This window comes from Oryctolagus cuniculus, chromosome 3 (assembly GCF_964237555.1).
Source record: "Oryctolagus cuniculus chromosome 3, mOryCun1.1, whole genome shotgun sequence".
Taxonomy (NCBI): domain Eukaryota; kingdom Metazoa; phylum Chordata; class Mammalia; order Lagomorpha; family Leporidae; genus Oryctolagus; species Oryctolagus cuniculus.
The window spans coordinates 31,284,159-31,309,977 of NC_091434.1; the positions used below are offsets into that span (position 1 = coordinate 31,284,159).

Consider the following 25,819-nt stretch of genomic DNA (forward strand, 5'->3'; position numbering starts at 1 on the left):
CATCTATTTTCTCACAGCCTGGAGGCTGAACTCTGGGATCAGGGCACCAGCCTGGTCTGTTTCTGGAAGGCCTCTCTTCCTGGCCCACAGGCAGCCTCCTTCTCTCTGTGTGCTCTCACGACGTATTCTTTTTGTGCACAGATGTGCATCGAGGGCACAAACACTCTGGTGTCCCTTCTTAACACAAATCCTAATGTGCCAGGACCCCACCCTCCTGACCTCACTTACCCTTAACTATCCTCATAAGCTCTATCTCCAACTGAAATCACATCTCCAAATGTATTGAGAGTTAGGGCTTCAATATCTGAATTTTGCAGAAACACAATTCAGTCCATATGAATAAGTTTGAATACGAGGGCAAAGAGCAGGCACCTGAATGTTTTCCTACTTCCTCCTGTTCTTTCTTCAACTCAACATTATTAGAAATAGAAATACTATGAAAAAAATGAATGTTCAGTGTCCATTTATCATATAGAAAGTTATTTAAAGAGAAATACAGGCAACTTGGGGGGGCTCTACCCAAAGTACACTGGAGCCAAACAAAAGCCTTTAAAAGGCAGCCTGCCCTGTGGTGACCCTTGGCAGTCTGTGGGACAGAAAGAAGTAAACGGTGACTTGCTATCTATTAGACATTTACAAACAATGATGGCAGATGGACTGTCAAGATTTTTTTCAATTTACAAATAATGATCACACCTAAAAATTTACTGATTCTCTACCCATACATATATAACGTTTGTCGTGTGTTGTATGAAAGGAGAGAAGGTTAGCACTCCCCTTGACATATATAACGTTTGTCAAGAAGCAGGAGTTTACAAAGCCCTTTCATAACAGATTCAAGAATCAGATGATTCTTGAATGCACACTTGAAGACCCACACCCTTAGCCATACCCAAGAATACTAGTATTGTTTTCATTCTACAGGTAAGAAAAGGGAGGCTGAGGAAAGGAGCCACAACTAATGAATGGAAGAAAACTACAACTCCTAGTAACTCACAACTTGTAGTAATTCATAGGTCATCATTGCTGACAAGATACTTAGCAAATGGAGATAAATGGCCGAATGGATACATAAGAAATAATCATAAGCACTGGAGAATTCTCTATTGTAAACCAGAAAACTTTGCTCATACCCATTTGGAACTCAGAGTTTTTTGGGAAAATAAGGTAGTTAGACATGTACTTCAAGAGAAGTAAGATGCTATATAAATGATAATTATATAATATACAAAATAAGTGCTACAGAAATTTGATAAGGAAGCTTTTACACCAGTGAAAGAGTAGATTTCAAACACACAGAAGACATAACAGGTAGTCATGGGTTTCCTTTCTGAACACCATGAGATTCGGATATATTTAATTTTATCATGTGAACAAGAAAAACTTGAGCTGGTAGACAACATAATGTGCATATTTGCAATACAAGCACACAAGAATGAGCTCATATCTCAACCAAAAATGTGAACTTTTGAAAAGTGATAAGCTATTTTTGATTTAAAGAACAGAAAGAACTAGTTACAGATAGGTGGCAGAAGGACAAAAAACTTGACAAAATGAGAAAATGTTCAGTACACAACGTACATTGTCCACTGTACCTTTCTGATTATCAGATGAATACTGCATATTACCACCTTCTTATAAACCATCTTGTTTCCTCTTGATATGCATGTGTTACTGTCTCATGCTCCCATCAAACTATTGTAAAAGAAATGTCTCTACCATTCTTCTGTTTCACAGACATTTAAAAATACCTTTTATTTCAACAGAAACATTTCAACTTCCCACAACTCCAGAGTGCATCTGGAGTTGGCTGTCTGAGATCCAATTCCTCCTCTGCTCCTTATAGATGTGCAGCCTTGGGCACAATTTCTCTGGCCTTGGTGTCACAAGGTTGCTAAGATGTTAAATTCACTTACTATTTAGGAAATCAGAAAGTACCTGGAATATGATGAATGAGCAAAAATGCTAGCTTCTGTTTTTATTATTACTTTCCTCCAATTTTTCCCTCATGACCTAGTAATGGTCTTCATAAAAATGCAAATTTGTTGTCATTAGCATTGAAAAAGAACCAAACATGCTAACATGGCCTTACAAAGGTCTAGAAGGTCTCACCCTCACCTCTTCTCTAGCTTAAATTTTATGCTCTAGCTTGACAAAACCAGGGCTCCACCAACTTGACTTGACTTAAAATTTCCTAAGCTAGGATTCATGGAGGGATGAGTTCTGCTTTCTAACCAAATAACAACAAAGAAAATTCTACTTTTTTATTTTTAATTAGGTATTATCTGTAAGTACAAATTCATGAAACAATTAATGGAATCATACTTGTATATGAGAGTTTACCACATACTACAGGTATATTCCAATCTCTGTGCTAAGTGTGCTAGACACATTATCTCATTTAATCTCATTAACAACCCCATGAAGAGTAGTATCCATTTCATCTGTATTTGATAGAAGAGAAAACTGAGAGTGAGAGATGTTCTTCTGCCACAGAATGAAGAAGTGGCAAAACAGCCTGTTAGACACCTGTGTCTTAGGTCCTCCTCCTCACACTCCCTCCTCACACTCACTCTGCCTGGCTCTGTACTACACATATCAATGTCATCTCTACAGCATGATTTCTATTGTATAAGTGAGAAACTGCCACAAAAAGAATTACCTGTCTTTCCCATGATCCCAAAGCTAGCATTATCTGAACTGAGATTTTTGCAATCAAAGTCTTAAAAATCTAAAGAGTTCTTTGCCATCACCCAGCATCATTGCTCTGTCTTTTTAAATGCTCCAAGATCCTAATAATTCTCAACTAGAAATGAATTCCACTTCTACTGTATATTTTCTTTGTTTTTAAAAAATATTCAATTCTGCTTTTAGAAGATAAAAAACAAACGGAATGGATGAAACTCATAGTTTATATTAAATATAGATAAATGATTAACAAGTACAGTACATTTATATAAGCATAAGTACTAAAGACACATGCGGCAACTGAACACCTAACAGTCATGATACATAAAACATACAAGAGACACAAAATACCAATACTACACAGAAAGTGTTCAACATTAATAAAACTCATGCCACATGTTTTATGCCCAAGGAATTAAAAAAAAAAACAAACTCAGAACTGTTCAGTAGGCTAATTAGGAAGCTACAGCAGTAGCCAACGTACTTGCTACTGCATTTCTCTGAGAGAGCAAATGTGTGTCATTGGACTAAGACACCTTCTCTGTTTGGGTCCTCCCACTGCAACCTCACAGCTCAGATCCTCAGATGATATGATACAGAGATAGAGAGACAGACAGACAGACACAGAGAGAGGAAGTATGAATATTCCTATGCCAGGAAACAGGTGGTGTCTCCTTTCACCATCTTAGCCCATATCCTAAGTTTATTTCCTTTCCTGTGCTCTGTGAGTCTCTGTGCTCTGTGACCTCTGGGATAACTTGCTGGTAATATACTGGTAACTTCCCACATGACCTCCCTAAAGGGCAATGATATCAAGCACAACAGTGCGATTTCCAAGCAGAAAGTCTGAGAAAATCTCAGGCTCTCTCTTTATTGTACACTTCTTTTCTACTTACCTTTCATCAGCCAGAGTGGCTCGTTCCACAGCCCAAGCTGCCACAAACACTGCTGGAAACCCTGTAATCAGAAAGGGATTCACATATCATATATCTTTAAGATTAAGGGTTGTTTTTTTCTCATATTCACTGCCCATGGAATATAATACTAGCAATTGGGAGATAAAAACAAACATGAAAATGTTCATAGGAGAGCATGAAAAAATTTCATTTTTTCAGTTTAAGAAATGAGAAAGAAAATTCATGTTATTTGTTCCTTAAAATCTGTAGATGAAGGTTGGTCCAATTTTCACCAAGAGATTTAGGGTCAAGCCATATTTGCAGGGGACTGAAGTTCCTTGGGACAGAAATAAGCAGTGGTTGGTACACTGGACTCTTGCCACATTGATAGAAGCTGAGGGAAGTTGTTGTTTTAAAAAAAATGATTTTTTTTTCATCTAAAAAATGGAAGGCATAGTGAGGCTGCCCAGCAACATACAAAATCAGGAGTTTTAACAGGTTTTTAACCTCTTCATTTTTAGTTTATATTGGCTTAACACAGACATGTTTGCCTGCATAGCAACTTAACAAAGATAAACCATTTTGTCAGTTTGATGATTTCCGTATATAACATTTGTCCATCACAGGTGATAAAAACAAATACATCACACTGACTTTCCACTGATTTCTTTGCTCCATAATAAAGTTTGACTATTCAGTTCATGTTATTCTTTATTCAACTCTAACATTATAAAAAAAGGAATAAAATATAAGCCATAATTTTATAGAACAAAGCAATAGAGGATTTCAAGATTTAATGGATGGCTTTTCATTGAATGGTCTTTATGAAGCAAGTTGAAATAAAGGAGAGATGGATACTATAATAAAAACAGTCTAGAACTAGGCAGCACCTTGCAAAGACAGAAAAAGTTTCTGGCTTAGAACATTTTTCTATCAAGCACAATATTAAATTCTTTACCTTTTAAAAACACATTTATGATTTTTCAAACATTATTTCTTGGCAACAAAGTGAACAAAATAGGTTCATATGAACAAAATGTTCAGAAAATAATGAAAATATGTTGAGACCCATAATACTTGCTTTAGTGTCCTTAGTGACCACCCAGCTAATTGAATTTACACCCAAATGGTTTATCTGACTGTTGAATTTTATGATTTTATGTTCTATTTTTTATTTATCTTCTATAATAATTCTTTTTAACCTGCTCAAATTCTATATTCTAGAAAATTTTGTCAAAATTAACATGTCTAATTCTAGCTATTTCTTAGATACAGTTTGCTTATTCTACAATCTATATATCCATTAATCCATCCATCCATCCCAATTATCCATCCATCCATCATTTATTAAGTGTCCATTTCCATGTCAAGGATTGTTGTGTCAGAAATTGGAACAATCAGAAAATAGTCAATATTCCTGTTTTCCTGAAACTTATACTCAAGTGAAAGAGGCAATGGCAATAAAAACAACTACGATTCTTACCAACTGCTATGAAGAAAAAGAACAATGCTATATAACAAGGCAAGCATGGCTATTTCTCAAAGGATGAGATCCCTTTGTTGTCTTGGTGATCTTCAAAAAGCATTCAAAGAATACTGATCAAAATACTCAATTTTCTCATTTTTCAGATCTGTACCTTCTGCTTCTTTTATAATCTCCTAATAAATCAGATAATTCCTGAATGATATTCAGTACAATACTGACTACTGGTGCTTGAGGTAATATTATGTTTTATATGACAGTTATATCAATTATCTTGTGTAGGCACTATGTCTGAATGAAACTGCTTTTCTTATTCCCAAAGGCTTTTCCATTCACAAGACTAGAATTGAGATCATCATGAAGGAAAAAAAGAACAGAAAACCACTTTTTGTAGTTTTTTTGATTTCTGATCATCAGTCAGTATCACATAATTACATAATTTAGAACACATAAATACAAAGGAAAATATTTAAAATCTAAAGTTACTTTTACATTTAAATGTTAACTTAAGTAAATGCACTGCAAACAAAAATGTTACTCAATATCTGCCTTTATTGAAAACTGAGTTATTTTCCTATGACACACCTGTATAAATATGTCTGGTGAAGAACAGGTTTTGGGGCTGGGCATTTGGCTCAGTAGATTGAGATGCCACTTAGGACACCACATCCCATAACCAAGTACCTAGATGTGAGTCCTGCCTCTGCTTCCAATTCCAGCTTCCTGCTACTTTTCAAGGGAGGCAGCAGATGACGGCTCAAATAGTTGGATCCTTGCCACTCATGTGGAAGACCCAGATGAAGCTCTGGGCTCCTGGTTTGGGTCCAGCTCTTGGAGACATTTGGGGAGTGAGCCAGCAACTGTAAGTTCACTCTTTATCTCTCCCTCTCTTTCTCTTTTCCCCTCTTGCTCTCTCTCTTGCTTACTTTCTGTCTGTCTGTCTCTCTCATTCAAATAAATGAAAAGTAATTAATGATAATTTTTAACCTGATACATACAATTAGACTATGGAAGCAAGTTAACCTAAAGGATCTGACTACGTAATTTTTGGCAAGGGACTAAGGTTTGGATGTGGTTTTTTCCCTCCAAAGGTTCATATACTGGAAGTTCAGTTCCCAGTGTGATGATGTTGAAAGGTGATGGAATCTTTGAAAAGGAATGGCCTAGTAATGGTGATTATGTCACCAGGGGCACCATCCTACAGCAGCATAACGGCCACCTCATGGGAGTGGTTAGGTCTTGAAGACATGGGTTGTTATAGAGCTGGCTGAGTTTTTTCAGCTCACTCTCATGCCACCTCTCTTAGAATTCAATCTCTCCTGCACACTGCCACCATGTGATGCAATTTGCCATGACACCTTCACAAAACACCCATTTCCTAGACCTCCAGAACTATGAACCAAACAAACCTCTTAACTTACAAGTTACCAAGTTTCAAGTATTTGATCATACCAATACAAAATGAACTGACAGTGACTTTCACACGCATACATCTGTGCTATCAAACAGATGATTAAAATATGTTTGCTAGATAGACATCATGCTAAAACATGATCTGGAACTACAGTACCTTCTCACAATTACTTTCAAAAACACAGAATGAGAAAATACTCTATGTGGAAACCTGACAACAGGGATATGACTATGCAATTGTACCAAGATAGGTACATTTACATGATAATATGATCATATTGGCACTTCATTTGACAGCTGAAAATTAAGAATAATTTCTAATGTAGAAGTAAATTATCATATTCAATAAGGATAAAGAAACAAAACTGACACCTTTTAGAAATACAACATAAATATAGGGGAAAATTCATGGTTGAAAGTAAAAAATTGAACCAATAAATTTTTTTTATTTATGGAATAGCTGAGGCAAGGATAGGGAAAATTAAGAGTGTGAGTGATTGAAAGAAAAGAGACAGTCACCATTGATATTTGCATTTATTCTTTTATACATCTTGTTTCGTGATTTAAAAATATATAAAACAGTCACTTTAAATATTTGCCTTTAATTTAGTAAAAGTCAGACAAGACATCTGTTCCTCTTCAGATTTTAATTTCCTTTTCCTTCAATTATGGCTAGGAGTCATGAAACTCATAGAAGTCAATGTAATTCCAGATAACACTCCAACATGAATAACAGATTAATAGATTTCTGAGTATTAATCTAGTTGAGAAGAGCATAAAATTATAATAGTCAGGTCCCAATGAATAACAAAGGAATCTAAGAAAGGTCTTTAATCCAACAACACCAATAAATCACATCATAAGAAGAAATATTCAAATGGTCCTCTATGAATTACTCTATCCAGGATCCTTCATGCCCTGGCCTGAACTGCCAGCATCCCATATGGGCACCAGTTCGAGACCTGGCTGCTCCACTTCCAATCCAGCTCTCTGCTATGGCCTGGGAAAGCAGTAGAAGATGGCCCAAGTCCTTGGGCCCCTGCACTCGCATGGGAGACCAGGAAGAAGCTCCTGGCTCCTGGCTTCAGATCGACGCAGCTGCAGCCATTGCAGCCATCTGGGGAGTGAAGCAACGGAAGGAAGACCTTCTCTCTGTCTCTCCCTCTCACTGTCTGTGACTCTACCTCTAAATAAATAAATAAAATCTTTTAAAAAATAAAACAAAACAAAATCAAGCCTGTAGTGTTAAAATGCTAAGTTAAAATAACATGGTTCTGGTTTCTTTCAATTGTCTGGTGTTCCTAGAGATAGGAAGCACGTTCGACTATTTAAAAAGAAACTGAAGAACTATTTTTAGTGAAATTCTTTTCATTATATATGCCCTAGACTTGATTACCTTTTTTCAAAAAAAAGAAAAAAAAATGGAGCTGTGATGATAGAGTCAGGAAGTTCTAGCTATAGAGCTAGAACTCGACATACCCCAGGTTTTTACTGCTTGATTGTGGCTAATTGAGCATAATAGTGCATGTAAAACACTTTCACAGTGAGTGTCCACAAAAATCTTACTAGCTTTCATTTATGTTTTAAACTATTCCATGAAATGAAAACTTCAACCTATAATTCTTATCTATTATAATTACCACCCCTATGCCAAAAATTTGGGGGTCAATTAAATAAAAAGTTGTTAAGCAAAGTAAAAAACTCACGTAGCATAGAAGCTCACTGGAATCTTGGCTGTTATTCTCTTTTTCACAGGAAGATTTGGAAAGCAGTTTACTGAATTTCAGTAGGACAAACGTCTCACTTTAAGAAGGGACATACTGAGTAATATAGACCAAGTGAAGAGTTAGAGGACCGCACCAGCTAGCTATCAAACCAACTGGTAAATAGAAAAAAAAGAATTTATTACAAACGTGATAAGCTATGTAGAAAATTTAAAAAGAAAATATAATTCAAACTGACATTCGCATTCATTATTGAATTTTTAGAGGATATAAAAGAAATTTTTAAACTTATTTACTGGAAAGGCAGTGAAAACTCCAATCTGCTGGTTCACTCCCAAATGCCTTTGCCTGCAACAGCCAGGACTGAGTCTGACTGAAGCCAGAAACCAGGAATGAAATCCAGGTCTCCCTTGGGCAGGGAAGGAACTCTATTACATGGCTATCACTGGTGCTTCTCAGGAACTGCATTAACAGGAAGCTGGATTCAGAAGCTGCAACCGGTATCAAGTCCAGGGATTTGGGTCCGGGGTCATGGCACAGGGATTACGCCTCCACTTGCAACATTTATATCCCTTAGAAGCACTCTGTACCTTTCACTTCTGATGCAGCTCCCTGCTGATGTGGCTGGAAGAGCAGCGAAGACTGGCCAGGTACTTGGGTCCTGCCACCCATGTGAGAGAACCAGATGGAGTTCTAGGCTCCTGGCTTTGGCCTGCCCCAACCCCACCTGTCACAGACATTTGGGAAATAAATCAATGGATTGAAGATCTCTCTGTATCTCCTCTTCCTCTGTAACTCTGTCTTTCAAATAAATTAAATAAATCTTAAAAAAAGAAAGAAAGAAAGAAACCCAGGTACTCTGATGTGAGATGCAAGCATCTACAGAGCTAAGTCAAACATTCACCTCAGTTACTTATTTTTTTAAGATTTTATTTATTTATTTGAGACGTAGAATTATAGACAGAGAAAGGGAGAGACATCGGCTGGTTCACTCCCCAAATGACTGCAATGGCTGGAGCTGGGCCTATACAAAGCCAGGAACAAGGATTTTCCTCCAGGTCTCCCATGTGCGTGCAGGGGCCTAAGGACATGGGCCATCTTCTACTGCTTTCCCAGGCCATAGCAGAGAGCTGGATCAGAAGTGGAGCAGCCAGGACCTGAACCAGTGCCCACCAGGATGCCACACCACAGGCAGGGGTTTAGCCCACTATGCCACAGTGCTGCCCCTTTATGAATATCTTTCTAAGACATTCTACTAATTACTGAATGTGGGTTCACAGATATTATTTTGGTATGAAGATAAACTATCAAAAAACTATGAAGAAATTTCAAAAGTGCCCTTATTAGTAATTGCTAGTCAAAGAGAAGAGAGAGCCTTAAAACTTGAGATGTCTTCAGAAACAACACTTTCATCACAGCAATTAGTATTTCATAATAATTGAAGTGTTGCAGTAAATTTGCACTTGGTCTTCTTGAAGGTTGTTAATTAGCTAGCAGTAAATTAATATTTCTTCACATTGTAAGTGATAAGGTAAAACAGGCAAAGGAAAATTCTTATTTTGAAAGAGAAATAAAAGCTTCAAATTTAGTCTTGAATCATTTACTTATTTTTTCCTATGCTGAGAACCTCATAGTTTGAATATTAAAATAGCAGTTAAGATCTGTGATTCATAGCCTGAAGACACTTCTTAATTTAACCACATATGAGTTTTAATTTCCCTTAAATTTTGACAAGCAAACAGCGTCATTGTCTCCCTATCATATTGAGTGTCTAATTCAATAATTATTCCTAGACTGATAAGTCTTTTTAAAATCCAGACTGGATTCATTTTTATAATTATTTATAATCAACATAATTTGAATGATATCCTTCTAAAAGAAATACTAAATTCACATAATGAATTTCTAGTTTGTATTTGTTATATGTAGTCAAGTTGATTGTGCTAATTTCTTTCAGGCTTTCTCATCATATGACCTAAAAACATAAATAAAAGACTCATCATCATAGCTTAGAATTTCAAAAATGAAATTCTAATGAAAAATGAAATTCTAATGAAATGTATAGGATGAAGTTATGATAAGTAAAACATTAACATACAAAAAGGACAGCAGTTGCAAATGTGCATGGCTAGCAATGTAGTCTCTATTATTTCCTCCAAAGAAATCCTTCAAGAATCTAGCCCAAGAACACTAACAGTAAATTAGACTTGAAAACATTGTTGCCACTGGGAGAACTATAGACTCGATCTTAATCAATTTTATCTAAGAACAGGGAAAGAGAAAGAAGGTGTGATGAAGGTAAGTTGGAAAGCAATGGCTTCAGGAAAACGGCCGCAGGATGCCAAGCATAGACATGACAAGAGAGTCCCGTGTTTCCCGGGAAAGGAGATAATGGGCCTTACCCCAGCCTATCAAGATGAAGCCCCAAAGATATCTGGTGTCCGAAAAGAACGCCACGAAGATTAGACTGTGCAGGTAGAGACCTTCCACCAGGATCCAATAGTAGTTTGTAGCCAAGAAGTAAATAAACATCACAACAGCAATCTTGCACCCAATCTGTTTCAAATAAATCAGAATTGGATCATATTAGAGCTTTACAGGCTGCCCACATTAGACCATTAAAAAGTAGTTCTTCAGTTTCTTTTTTATAGTCTAGGAAGGCCAAGATAATAGAAAGAGATGAACAAAGTTATTTTAACAGCTTTTTCAATACTAAAGATTGAATTTTATTTATAAAATAAAATGCTTTCCCTTAGAGCTTACAAAATATCCATTTTTATTTTTCCTCTTTATAAAAATAATACATGAACATCAGATAAAACTAGGAAAGTATAAAAATGAAGGAAATATTACCTATTTTTCTAACAGATTTATTTTATTGTGGTTTTTTAAATATAACTATGGCTAAAAAAAACTGACTCAAAAGTTAACAACTGAAAACTACAAGCATTTAATAGGTCTTATAAGCCCATGAATGGCTGAGTGGCTCTGCTGATCTCGTATAGGCTTATTCATAGAGGTCTACTTTACCTGGAACACTATCACTTCTATTTCCTTCTGTTGGGCAAAATAAATCGCAAGGTCAGCCCAGAATCAGAATCAGTAGGAACTACAAAGTTATGGTAAAGAGGCATAGGTACAGACAAAGCACTAATTTATATCAAGACAATCTACAATAACTAGCATTCAGTTTACCATTTCAGTGATCTAATGAACTATACTATTGGGTGATTCTATTTACTAACAAATACCAGGATATTTTAGAACAGAAACAAATACTATGGAATATTATATTGGGACAAAACTTTGCAGCTATAACAAAGGGACTAAATATTATGGACCTTTAAATCCCAAGTTTCTGTTTTTGTTTTTGTTTTTTGTTTTGACAGGTTTTTTACTTCACTTTTGAAAGTAGTAAGCCATGACAATTTTTTTGGAACAGGCATCAAATGCCATTCCAATCATGTGCTGTTTATAGTTTCCTTTTCAGAATGTTGAAGAAAGACTCAAGCACCTTTAATCATCTAAAATGAGGAATGATTAGACATGAGAGGAGAGAATTGAAGAAGTAATTGTAAATATTCAAACTGTTAGTCTGATTCTTAGTTAGGAGACAAGATATCCCAAAACAAATTAACATATATTTAGTGGAATGTAAATTTTTACTTATTCATAATATTGTATGTATCAATAGTGAGAGATAATCGTGAAAACACTTACATACTGTGACTTCTCCAAAGATGGTGCTTCGATGGAATTTTGTAGGCCATCCTGCGTTACCAGGGACTTCAGGTCCTTTACACCTATGTAAGCATGGACCACTCTGTCCTTGACAAAGATGCTTGCAGCTCTCATCATGAAAGACACAAATAAGTGCATGTGGATGTAGTTTCTAGTGCAGTGCAATCGTCTGTGGGAAAAAATATACACAATTTAGAACAAAATTAGAAATTGGGACAGAATGTAAACATAAGCTCCTCTCAAAAAATAAGAAAATATGGGGCTGGTGCTGTGGCATAGCGGGTAAGGCCACCACCTGTGGCGCTGGCATCCCATGAGGGCACCAGTTGGAGTCCCAGCTGCTCAACTTCAGATCCAGTCCCCTGTTAATGCACTTAAGAGAGCAAAAAAAGATGGTCCAAGTACCTGGGCTCCTGTACCCACATGGGAGACCCGAAAGAAGTTCCTGACTCCTGACTTTGGCCTGGCCTAGCCCTGGCCATCATGGCCATTTGGTGGAATGAGCCAACGAATGGAAGACCTCTCTCTCTCTCTCCCTTTCTCTCCCTCTCTCTCCCTCTCTCCCACTTCCCTCCCTCCCTCTCTCTCTATATAAAACTCTGCCTTTCAAATATATAAATCTTAAAAAAAAAAAAAAACATGGTAAATCTGAAAAAAAGACAGAAACTCATTATTATGTTTTCAATAGAAACAACTGAGATCAAAAACGAAAAATAACTCTTTAAGAATTAATTTGGCATGAACCCTGATCTTCTGTTGTGTTCATCTAGATTTTCAGTGTTAAATATTAAAGACCAGTATTTGATGATATTACCTATTAAAGTTAATAAATGATTAATTGAGAACCACCTTGAAACAGAATAAACATTATTAAAACCAGAACTTCCAAATTTTCAACATATGCTCTATGAGAAAAAGTAAGATATTTTTCCAGCATGATGTAAATTTTATTTCCTAAATATGTCTGAGAATAAACAAGCTCATTTTAACTTAAGCTTTGTATCCTAAATACAAGTTAAGTTAGTAGGTATAACTAATTCCTAGAAAGCTAGAAATAACTATATAAACAAATAAATCAAAATGACATTTTTATTTTAATGAAAAAGAATGCACTAGGAAAAACATTATATAATTTGGTTAAAAAAAAAAGCCAAGATCCACCATTCCTTTACTATAAGTAAGCCAAATGCAAATGCCCAACATTTCTTATAATAAATACATTAATATTGCTTTTCTTCTAGCAAGGACAAAGCAGTCAATTTGTAAGGGAGTAAGATAATTTAATCCAATAATATACTTTTTACATTTAAATAGTCACTATAATATATTCATATAATCTTACTTAAAGATCTCTATTATTCAAATGATACTAGATCAAGTATATTCTATGATAGATATTTTCAACTTTTTATTATGTAAAACTAGTGGGCAAATACACACATGAATTTCACAAGGTAAACACATTCATGTAATCAGAATCCAGTCCAACAAGGAGAGTATTACCCAAATGTCAGAAACCGCCCTCATGGGGCTGGCACTGTGGCATAGTAGGTTAAGCCACCATCTAAAGTGCCTGCATTCCATATGGGTGCCAGTTCAGGTCCCAGCTGCTCCACTTCCAATCTCACTTCCTGCTAAAGTGCCTGGAAAAGCAGCAGAGTATGGTCCCAGTGCTTGGGCCCTGCACCCATATCGGAGACCCAGAAGAAGCTTCTAGCTCCTGGCTTCAGATTGGCCCAGCTCTGGCCATTGTGGCCATTTGGGAAGTGAACCAGCAGATAGAAAACCTCTCTCTCCCTCTGTCTGTAACTTTGGCTCACAAATAAATAAATAAATCTTAAAAAAAAAAGTTTTTTTTTTTCAGTTTTTTTCAGTTTTTTTTTCAGTTTTTCCAGTCACTGGTTCACCAAAGGTAACAACACAGATTAATTCCACCTCCCTTGCCATGTTTGCCTTTTATAAAATGGAATCAGATAGCATGTTTTCTTTTGAGTCTAGTTTGTATTTCATGATATAGGAGGAAAGTCCAAATGAGACTATAATAAGCTCAGACATTTGGGAAATGACTACATTGTTACCAAGTTATGGACATGTATTTATGTCCATGGCTCCTGGACCCCTATCATTCATTCATTGACTCTTCACTGCATCTTCACAAGTGAGCTGTTCATGGTCAGATAGCTCTCAGATATACATGAATAGTGCAATCACAGTGTGTAAGGAGGCTTCAATTTTTTTCCAAATGTATTTTATTGCCTAGAAAACTTTTATTTAAAGTATACAAACTTCTTATATTTCATACCTACAAATTTAAGAACACAGTGATTCTACCCACCCTACCCTCCCTCCCACCTGCACACCCACCATTCTTCCTCCTCCCTCTCTTATTCCCTTTCTGATTTTTTATAAAGATCTATTTTTAATTAAATTTATATACATAAGATTAACCCTACATTAAGTAAAGAATTCAACAACTAGTATTAAGAAAAAGAAAACTGTTCCTCAACAGTCAAGACAAGAGCTGTTCAAAATCATCATATCTCAAAGGGTCAATTTCACTCCTATAGATTGCATTTTAGGTACTCTGTTAATCACCACAGATCAGGGAGAACATGGTATTTGCCTTTTGGGGAAGGGCTTATTTCACTAAGTATAATAGTTTCCAATTGTACCCATTTTGTTGAAAAAGATGAGATTTCACTTTTTATATAGCTGAGTAGTATTCCAATGTGGACATATCCCATAATTTCTTTATCCAGTCTTCAGTGGACAGATGTATGGATTGATTCCATATCTTTGCCATTGTGAATTGAGCTGCAGTGAACAAAGATAACCCTTTAATATGCTGGTTTCATTTCATTTGGGCAAATTATCAGGAGTAGGATGACTGGGTCATATGGTAGGTCTATATTCAGATTTCTGAGGTATCTCCATACTGTCTTCCACAGGGCTGTACCAGTTTATATTCCCACCAGAGATCCAGTTTTCCCAGCACCATTTGTTGAAGAGACTGTCCTTGCTCCAGAGATTGATTTTAGATCCTTTGTCAAAGATAAGTTCATTGTAGATGTGTGGATTGATTTCTGGATTTTCTATTCTGTTTCACTGGTCTATCCATCTGTTTTTGTGCCAGCACCATGCTGTTTTTATTATGACTAACCTGTAGTATGTTTTAAAATCTAATAGAGTAATGCCTCCAGCTGTTATGTAAGATTTCTTTAGCTATTCAGGATCTCCTGTGTTTCCATATGAATTTCAGTATTGTTTATTCTATATGTGAATAGGAAGTCCTCAGTATTTTGATTGGTATTACATTAAATCTGTAAATTGCTTTCATTAGTATGGACAGTTTGATGATATTGACTCTTCCAAACCATGAACATCGAAGATTTTTCCATTTTTTGTGTGTTTTCTTCTATTTTTTCTTTAATGTTTTGTAATTCACATCATAGATCTTTGATGTCCTTGGTTAAATTTATTGCAACATATTTTAGGATTTTTATAGCTATTGTGATTTGGATTGATCCTAAAAATTCTTTCTCAGCCATGGCATTGTCAGTGTATAAAAAGGCTGTTGGTTTTTGTGTGTTGATTTTATATCCTGCCACTTTACCAAAATCTTTTAGAGTTCCAATAGTCTTTTAGTGGAGACTTTTTGATCCCCTATAAATAGAATCATGCAATCTGCAAATAAGGACAGTTGTACTTCCTCTTTCCCATTTTGTATCCATTTGATTTCTTTTTCTTGCCTAATGGCACTGGTTAAAATTTCCAGGAATATATAGAATACCAGTGGTGACAATTGATATCCTTGTCTGTTCCAGATCTTAGCAGGAATAGTTCCAACTTGTCCCCCATTCAATAGGACAGTGGTCATGGGTTTATCATAAATTGCCTTGATTGTGTTGAGGAACATTCCTTCTATATTGATTTTGCTTAAAGTTTTCATCATGAAAGGATGTTGTATCTTATCAAATGCTTTCTCTGCATCTATTGAGACAATCGTATGATTTTTGTTCTTCAGTTTGTTAATGTGATGCATCACATTGACTGATTTGAGGTTTTTGAACCATCTCTGCATCCCAGGAATTTGTTGACGATTTTTGTATCTATGTTCATCAGGGAAACTGGTCTATAGTTCTCTTTCTCTGTTGTATCTTTTTCAGGTTTATGAATTAAGGTGATGCTGGCTTCATAGAAGGAGTCCCTCTCTTTCAGTTGTTTTGAATAGCTTGAGAAGAATTGCAATTAATTCTTCTTAAATGTCTAGTAGAATTCAGCAGTGACGTTATCTGGTCCTGGGCTTTTCTTTGTTGGGAGGGTCTTTATTACTGATTCAATTTCCATCTTGGTTATCAATCTATTTAGGTTTTCTATGTCTTCATGGCTCAATTTAGGTAGGTTTTGTGTGTCCAGGAATCTATCCATTTCTTCAAGGTTTCCCAATTTGTTGACATTCAGCTCTTTGTAGAAATTCATGATCACTCTTTATGTCTGTGGTATCTGTTGTTACATTTCCTGTTCTATTTCTAATTTTATTGATTTAAGTCTTCTCCTGCTTTTCAGTTAGTTGCACCAATGGTGTGTCAATTATGTTAATTTAAAAAAAAAAAAAAAAACAGTTATTCGGTTGTCCGGCACCTCCCAGCATGCAGCCTTCTGGCCACCTTCTCTCTTTTCTTGTCCTCACTATGTTACCTGTGGCTGCTCCTAACTGCACGCTTGCTCCACATGGCTCCCGACCTGCTTTCTGCCTGGTATAGACCCAACTTACTTTCTAGACTTCTTTCTACTCTAGACTTCTTTCTCCCCTAAATAAAGCCCTCGCTTTCCTGTGTATTTTTCTCACTGAATAAACGCTAAAAAATGTAAAATTAAAAAAACAGCTCTTCATTTTGCTAATCTTTTGTATTGTTTTTGGGTTTCAATTGTATTTATTTCTTCTCTAATTTTAATTTTGCTGTTGTTTTTCTAGGTCCTTGAGATGCATTATAGCTCATTTATTTGGTGCCTTTGCAATTTCTTGATGTAGGCACCAACTGCTATAAACTCCTCTTAAAACTGTTTTTGCTGTATCCCATAAGTTTTGATGTGTTATGCTGTCATCTTAATTCACTTCCAGAATTTTCTTTATATCTCTTTCAATTTCTCCTATGACCCACTGTTCATTCCAGAAGCTGTTGTTCAGTCTTGATTTGTTTGCATATGTTCTAGAGATTTTTTTTTTTTGATAGGCAGAGTGGACAGTGAGAGAGAGAGAGACAGAGAGAAAGGTCTTCCTTTGCCATTGGTTCACCCTCCAATGTCCGCCGCAGCCAGCGCTGCGCCGGTGCACCATGCTGATCCAAAGCCAGGAGCCAGGTGCTTCTCCTGGTCTCCCATGTGGGTGCAGGACCCAAGGACTTGGGCCATCCTCCACTGCACTCCCTGGCCATAGCAGAGAGCCAGACAGGAAGAGGAGCGACCGGGACAGAATCTGGCGCCCCGACCTGGACTAGAACCCGGGATGCTGGTGCCGCAGGTGGAGGATTAGCCTAGTGAGCTGCGGCGCCGGCCCTAAAGATTCTTAAATTGCTGATTTACAACTTCATTCCACTGTGGTCAGAGAAGATATGTGGTATGATTTTGAGTTTTCTTATTTGCTGAGACTTGCTTTATGGCCTATCCTAGAGAAAGTTCCATGCACTGGTGAGAAGAATGTGTATTCTGCATCTGTATGATGAAAAGTTCTATACGTATCTGTTGGTCCATTTGGTATATAGTGTCAATTAACTCTGCTGTTTCCTTGCTGATTTTCTGTCTGGTTGATCTGTCCATTGCTGAAGGTAGGATATTTGTATCCCACAATACTATTGTATTTCTTTTAAATAGCCAGCTTCCCTGTAATTAGGTACATATGTGTTTATTATACTCACATCTTCTTGTTGAATTGATCCCTTAATCATTACATAGTGCCCTTCTTCATCTCTTTTAACAGTTTTTGTGCTAAAGTCTATTTTGTCAAATATTAGAATGGTTACACCAATTCTTTTCTGGTTTCTGTTAGCATGGAGTATCTATTCCCATCCTTTCACTTGTATCTTTGTTGGTGAGATGTGTTTCTTCTGGGCAGCAAATAGTGTGTCTTGTTATTTAATCTTTTCAGCCGATCTGTATCTTTTAAACTAGAGAGTTGAGGCTATATATATTTAAAGTGACTATTGATAAGTAATGACTTGACCCTGCCATTTTTCTATAAATATTCCTATTGTTTACTTTGGCTTTCCTTTGAACTTTTACTGGGAGAGTTTCTGCCTTCACCTTCTTTCATAATGACGACTATGTTTCTTGTTTCTGTGTGTAGCACATCTCTAATCATCTTTTGTAAGGCTGGATGCGAGGTAACGAATTCAATTTTTTTATTATGGAAGGTCTTTATTTCACCTTCATTCATAAATGAGAGCTTTGCAGGGTACAGTATTCTGGGTTAACAGTTATTTTCTCTTAAGACTTGAAATATATCTCACCATTCTTTCTTACCCTGTAGGGTTTTTGATGAGAAGCCAGCTGTGCATATAATTGGAAACCCTCTGAAAGTAATCTGGCATTTCTCTTGTGCACATTTTAGAATCTTTTCTTTACATTTTAATGTGGAGAGTTTGACTATAATGTGTCATGGTGAAGATCTTTTCTGGTCATGTCTATTAGAAGTTCTATGTGCTTCCTGTACTTGGGCAGCCCTTTCTTTCTCCATATTAGGGAATTTTTCTGTTATATCACTAAAAGGACTTTCTAATCCATTCTCTCTTTCCACACCTTCAGGAATACCTAAGACCCATAAGTTGGGTCATTTTATAGTATCCCATAAATCTCCAACACTATTCTTTAGTTTTTTGAGTTTTTTTTTTAAGTCTGACTATAAAATTTCTAGACATTTGTCTTCTAACTCATATATTATTTATTCTGCTTCACCAAGTCTGTTGTTATAGCTTTCCATTGCATTTTTATTTGATCTATTGAATTCTTCATTTCCAATATTTCATTTTGATTTCTGTTTAAAATCCCAATTTCATGGGATAAATATTTATTCATGTCATGGATGGGTTGCTTTAATTCATGGATTTTCTTCTGGTTATTTCTAAGTAACCCTACAAGCAATTTGTATAATTCCATTCAGGCATTTTTCAATCTTTTCATTTTCCCATTCTAGTATTGAAGTGTTATTGGGTTCCTCTGGGGGCATGATGCTGTCTTCCTTATTCTTGTTTCTTGAATTTCTGTGCTTATTTTTTAAGTCTTTGCTGAGTTTTATTCCATATGATGGCTTTATCTTTGAGCTTTTCCTCTGTGGCTTAGTAGTGTCTGCTCATCCCGTGAATACCCAGAAGCATGTGTTGGGTGTGGCCAAGGAGCTCCATTCAGTGCACCAGTGTTGGGAGAATATCCAAGATGATACCCAAGTTGGGCATGGTAGATCTCCTGTCTTTTCATCAGAAGGGAGGGCTTTATCAGCTCTGTTGGTGTAATCTTACCCTCACCTTTTCTCCTCCAAGGTTACCAATGCTTAGGCACTAGCCCCATTGTGTACAATATTCATCTGCACTACCACAAAAACACCACAAAGGATCCATGCAGTCCTTGGTTTGAGCATGGATATACCACAATGACTAAACAGGCCTTCAGGGAATCCTGAGTATGTGGAGCCCCCATACCTACTGCCAAGAGACCCAGCCACACCCTGCACCCTCCCACATAGCCACAGTGTTTCCACAGTCCCACTACTCAAGGCTCCCACAGTCATGGGGCACTGAGGATCCACTCCACTCTGTCAGTCCATCCTGCCACAGAGATGAGGAGACACTCCTAGAGCTAGCCACCTGTGGGTACTTCACCCAGGCAGCTTCAGTCCCAGAGCCTGTGACATGCTGGGAGGCTAGGGGGCACCTACACTCTTATGTGGGTACCCAGCCCCCTGTCAATCTTCCCAGCCAAACATCTCCTCTCAGCTGTTTGCCAGGTGGGCAGACACAAGCTGGCACAGTTGTTATGTATTTCCAAAATGGCATCTGCCCTCTCATGGCCAGTTACAGGGCACACTGTAGTGGGGGGGGAGGTGATGGTGAGAAAGACACATGCCCCTTTTTCTCCTCTAGGTTGGCAGGTACACTGTCCCCCATAAGGCTCCACAAAACAGCCCCACAGCTATATTGCCAGTGGCTTGGCCTGCTGCAGTCTGGTCTCACCTCACTCTCCAATGCTGGTGCTGAGGATCTTGACTGCTGGGGTCCAGTGTTGTGTCCATGCTCTTGCCATGTCTCTACACCCTCCATGTACAGCTACATCATCCCTCTTCCTTTGGTGGACTTACCATTACAGTTTTTTCCCTAACTCTTCCCTAAGATCGCACTCTCTCTACTTTTTTTATCTATCTTCCCCTAGCATAGAGTAATTTCCCTTCCTATTCCACCATCTTGGAAACCTCCTAAGTTTTGATGTTTAAAACACATTACTTACTATCCTGATAAAGGAATATTTTGTTTTGTGGCACAGAAGAATTACTGAATTTTTGTATAACGTTATGCTATAGAGTATAGCAACTGCAAAAAAGCATATAAAAATTGTAAAGAATCCATTATTAAAACTGTTATGAATTATTAGTAAATTGAAGAATTATTATTTAGTCATTTCTATACTGCTGATTTTTCACATAGCTTTGTTGCAGAGCCAAGTGGAGTACAACGGAATAAGCTCTGGATAAGGAGTCAAATAAAAAGGTTCTATTTTCAGCTTGACCACCTTTGTAAGACCTGGTGATCTTAGACACAGAGCTTCATTGCTCCTGTGCCAAGTCAACTTCTCAAAGCTGTTTTGGGGAAATCCTCTTTAATTCCCAAAATCTAATCATGTTACTCTTCTGTGTAAAAACAAAAATTCATTAGCTATTTGCTACTTTTATGGAACAAAATCCAAAGGCCCTTGACAAGAGACTACAAAGTCAAATACCACAAAGCTCTGATTTCTTCCTGGCATTCCTATGTAGCCACTCTTCCCTGTGCTTCAAATGCTGTGTACGCGGGGGCCTCTCCTGTGTTCCTTGTGTCATCTACTTCTATATACCCCCGAGTCTTTGCACATTCTGTTCTTACCATTCAGAGTGCACCGAATACCGTCACGTTATTTAATACTAGCTCACAAGTCAGTCGTGCTGGGATAGCTTGCTCTTTCTCTCTAGCGCTCTCTCTCCTCTCCTCACCCCCTAAGATTGGACTACTTTCCTGATGATCCCAAAATCTCTTATACAAACACAGTACTAACAATTTTTATAATAATTCAATGGTTAAATCTATTTCAGTGATATACATGCTGCTTTTCTGACCTGCAGCATAAATTTACATGAAATCTATCAATACTAAAAAAAACCTATCACATGGTAGAGAAATTATTTGTTAAGAAAACAATTAATCAATTAAAGGAATCCTGAATTCTCAAAGATTCCATGTTTTCGCTTAATCTAGACATAGGTTTGGATCACTCTTCACTATTCTTTTTATTTTTGTTAAATCCTATTTATACCCAAGTATGACTTTAGATTTCACTTCATCTTAAAGACCTCCCACCTCATCTTCCTCCTCTGCCTAAATTACTATGAACCACCAGAATTCCATTTTTCATGAACTTTTTTGAAGAATCCTTACATATATTGCAGTACAGATCTGTTATATTTGACTTTCAGCTTTTTTTTAACTTTAATTTAATGAATATAAATTTCCAAAGTGCAACTTTTGAATTATAGCGGGTTTTTCACCTCTATAACTTCCCTCCCACCTGCAACCTTCCCCTCTCCAGCTGCCTCTCCCATTACATTCACATCAAGATTCATTTTCAATTCTCTTTATATACAGAAGATTGATTTAGTATATATTAAGTAAAGATTTCATCAGTGTGCACCCACACAGAGCATAAAGTGTAAAATACTCTTTCAGTACTAGTTATAGCATTAAACAAAATATACAGCACATTAAAAAGAGATCCTATATGAGGAATAAGTGCACAGTGACTCCCATTGTTGACTTAACAAATTGATACACTAGTTTATGGCATCAGTAATCTCCCTAGGCTCTAGTCATGAGTTGCCAAGGCTATGGAAGAATTTTGAGTTCACCGACTCTGATCATATTTAGACAAGGTCATGATCAAAGTGGAAGTTATCTCCTCCCTTCAGAGAAAGGTACCTCCTTCTTTGATGGCCCCGTTCTTTCTGCTCGGATCTCACTCACAGAGACCTTTCATTTAGGTCCTTTTTTTGCCACAATGTCTTGGCTTTCCATGCCTGAAATACTCTCATGGGCTTTTCAACCAGATTCAAATGCCTTAAGGGCTGATTCTGAGGCCAGAGTGCTGTTTAGGACATCTGCCATTCTATGAGTCTGCTGTGTATCCCGCTTCCCATGTTGGATCGTTCTCTCCCTTTTTGATTCTATCAGCTAGTATTTGCAGACACTATTCTTGTTTATGTGATCCCTTTGACTCTTAGACCTATCATTATGATGAATTGTGAATAGAAATTGATCACTTGAACTAGTGAGATGGCATTGGTACATGCCACCTTGATGGGATTGAATTGGAATCCACTGGCACATTTCTAACTCTATGATTTGGGGCAAGTACAATTGAGCAGGTCCCAAATTTTGCATCTCTTCCCTCTCTTATTCCCACTCTTATATTTAATAGGGATCCCATATTATTAAATAGAACAAAAAATACTAAAAGGGATAAAGTATTAAGTTGTTCATCAGCATTCAGGACAAGGGCTGATCAAGTCATTGTTTCTCATAGTGTCCATTTCACTTCAAAAGGTTTTCTTTTTGGTGCTCGGTTAGTTGTCATCGATCAGGGAGAATATATGATATGTGTCCCTTTGGGACTGGCTTATTTCACTCAGCAAGATGTTTTCCAGATTCCTCCATTTTGTTGTAAATGACTGGATTTCATTGTTTTTACTGCTGTATAATAATCTGTAGAGTACATATCCCATAATTTCTTTATCCAGTCTACTGTTGATGGGCATTTAGGTTGATGCCAGATCTTAGCTATTGTGAATTGAGCTGCAATAAATATTAAGGTGCAGACTGCTTTTTTTGTTTGCCAATTTAATTTCCTTTGGGTAAATTCCAAGCAGTGGAAAGGCTGGGTTGAATGGTAGGGTTATATTCAGGTTTCTGAGGAATCTCCAGACAGACTTCCATAGTGGCTTAACCAGTTTGCATTCTCACCAACTGTGGGTTAGCGTACCTTTTTCCCCACATCCTCGCCAGCATCTATTGTTGGTAGATTTCTGTATGTGAGCCATTCTAATCGGGATGAGGTGAAACTTCACTGTGGTTTTGATTTGCATTTTCCTGATTGCTAGTGATCCAGGACAATTATTCATGTGTCTGTTGGCCATTTGGATTTCCTCCTTTGAAAAATGTCTATTCAGGTCCTTGGCCCATCTCTTGGGTGGGGTGTTTATTTTGTTGCTGTGGAATTTCTTGATCTCTTTGTAGAATCTGGTTATTAAACCTTTATCTGTTGCATAGTTTGCACTCCACTCTCAGAAATAGACAGATAAAGAGGACAGAAGATCAACAAGAAAACAGCAGTTTTAATCGACACTATTGCCCAAATGGATCTAACAGATATCTGCAGAACTTTCAATCCTACATTTAAAGAATTTACATTCTTCTCAGCAGTGCATGGAACCTTCTCTAGGATTGACCACATACTAGGCCATAAAGCATAGAATGGCAGGTGTTCTAAACATCACTCTGACCTCAGAATCAACCCTTAATGCATTCAGATCTGACTGAAGAGCCCATAAGAGTATTTTACGCATGGAAAACCAAGACACTTTGGCAAAAAAAAGAGGACCTAAATGAAAGATCTCTGCGAGTGAGATCCCAGGAGAAAGAACGGACCATCAAAGAAGGAGGTACCTTTCTCTGAAGGGAAGAGAGAACTTACACTTTGACTATGACCTTGTCGGAATAAGATCGAAGTCGGCGAACTCAAAAGGCTTCCATAGCCTTGGCAACTCATGACTAGAGCCTATGCAGCTATGCCTTAAACAAGAGTGTCAAACTGTAAAGTCAACAATGGGAGTCACTGTGCACTTACTCCTCATATAGGATCTCTGTCCTTAATGTGTTGTTCAATGTGAATTAATGCTATAACTAGTACTCAAACAGTATTTTACACTTTGTGTTTCTGTGTGGGTGCAAACAGTTGAAATCTTTACTTAATATATACTAAATTGATCTTCTGTATATAAAGATAATTGAAAATGAATCTTGATGTGAATGGAATGGTAGAGGGAGCAGGAGATGGGGGGGTTGTGGGTAGGAAGGAAGTTATGGTGGGGAAAAGCCATTGTAATCCATAAACTGTACTTTATAAATGTATATTTACAAATAAAAGTTTAAAAGAAAAAGAAAAATCATCCACCCAGACCAAGTGGGATTTATCCCTGGTATGCAGGGATGGTTTAATGAGCGCAAAACAATCAATGTGATACACCACATTAACATACTCAAGAAGAAAAACCATATCATTATCTCAATAGATGCAGAGAAAGCATTCGATAAAATTCAACATCCTTTCATGATGAAAACTCTAAGCAAATTGAGTATAGAAGAACATTCCTCAATGCAATCAAAGCAATCTATGAAAAACCCACGGCCAGCGTCCTATTGAATGGGGAAATGTTGGAAGCATTTCCACTGAGATCTGGTACCAGATAGGGATGCCCACTCAAACCACTGCTATTCAATATAGTTCTGGAAGTTTTAGCCAGAGCCATCAGGCAAGAAAAAGAAATTAAAGGGATACAAATTGGGAAGGAAGAACTCAAACTATCCCTCTTTGCAGATGATATGATTCTTTAGTTAGGGGACCCAAAGAACTCTAGTAAGAGACTATTGGAACTCATAGAAGAGTTTGGCAAAGTAGCAGGATATAAAATCAATGCACAAAAATCAACAGCCTTTGTATACACAGGCAATGCCATGGCTGGGGAAGAACTGCTAAGATCAATCCCATTCACAATAGCCACAAAAACAATCAAATACCTTGGAATAAACTTAACCAAGGATGTTCAATATCTCTATGATGAGAACTACAAAATCTTAAAGAAAAATAGAAGAGGATACCAAGAAATGGAAAAATCTTCCATGCTCATGGATTGGAAGAATCAACATCATCAAAATGTCCATTCTCCCAAAAGCAATTTATAGATTCAATGTGATACCAATCAAAATACCAAAGACATTCTTCTCAGATCTAGAAAAAATGATGCTGAAATTCATATGGAGACACAGGAGACTTCAAATAGCTAAAGCAATCTTGTACAATTAAAACAAAGCCCAAGACATTACAATACCAGATTTCAGGACATACACGTGCAGAAGCATGAAGAAAGACCCCTACCTTTCACCTTACACAAAAATCCACTCAACATGGATTAAAGACCTAAATCTATGACCCAACACCATCAAATTATTAGAGAACATTGGAGAAACCCTGCAAGATATAGGCACAGGCAAGGACTTCTTGGAAAAGACCCCAGAAGCACAGGCAGTCAAAGCCAAAACTAACATTTGGGATTGCATCAAATTGAGAAGTTTCTGTACTTATAAAGATACAGTCAGGAAAGTGAAGAGACAACCAACAGAATGGGAAAAATATTTGCACACTATGCAACAGATAAAGGGTTGATAACCAGAATTTACAAAGAGATCAAGAAACTCCGCAACAGCAAAACAAACAACCCACTTAAGAGATGGGCCAAGGACCTCAATTGACTTTTAGCTTTTAAACAAACATCAGAAACCCACATGAATTCATATAATAAAATGTCA

The 25,819-nt window shown here is 37.1% G+C and overlaps 1 protein-coding gene and 1 pseudogene across 1 annotated transcript in view; one reads left to right on the forward strand and one right to left on the reverse strand.

The window, feature by feature from the left end:
• Positions 1-25,819, reverse strand: part of PTH2R (parathyroid hormone 2 receptor) — a 138,807-nt gene that overhangs the window by 45,060 nt on the left and 67,928 nt on the right. The window contains exons 6-8 of the mRNA XM_070070279.1: positions 11,925-12,114; positions 10,607-10,760; positions 3,585-3,645 (exon numbers count right to left, since the gene is read on the reverse strand). Coding sequence (XP_069926380.1) covers positions 3,585-3,645; positions 10,607-10,760; positions 11,925-12,114 — 405 coding nt within the window. The remainder of the gene's footprint in view (positions 1-3,584; positions 3,646-10,606; positions 10,761-11,924; positions 12,115-25,819) is intronic.
• Positions 744-786, forward strand: LOC127491926 (U6atac minor spliceosomal RNA; annotated as a pseudogene).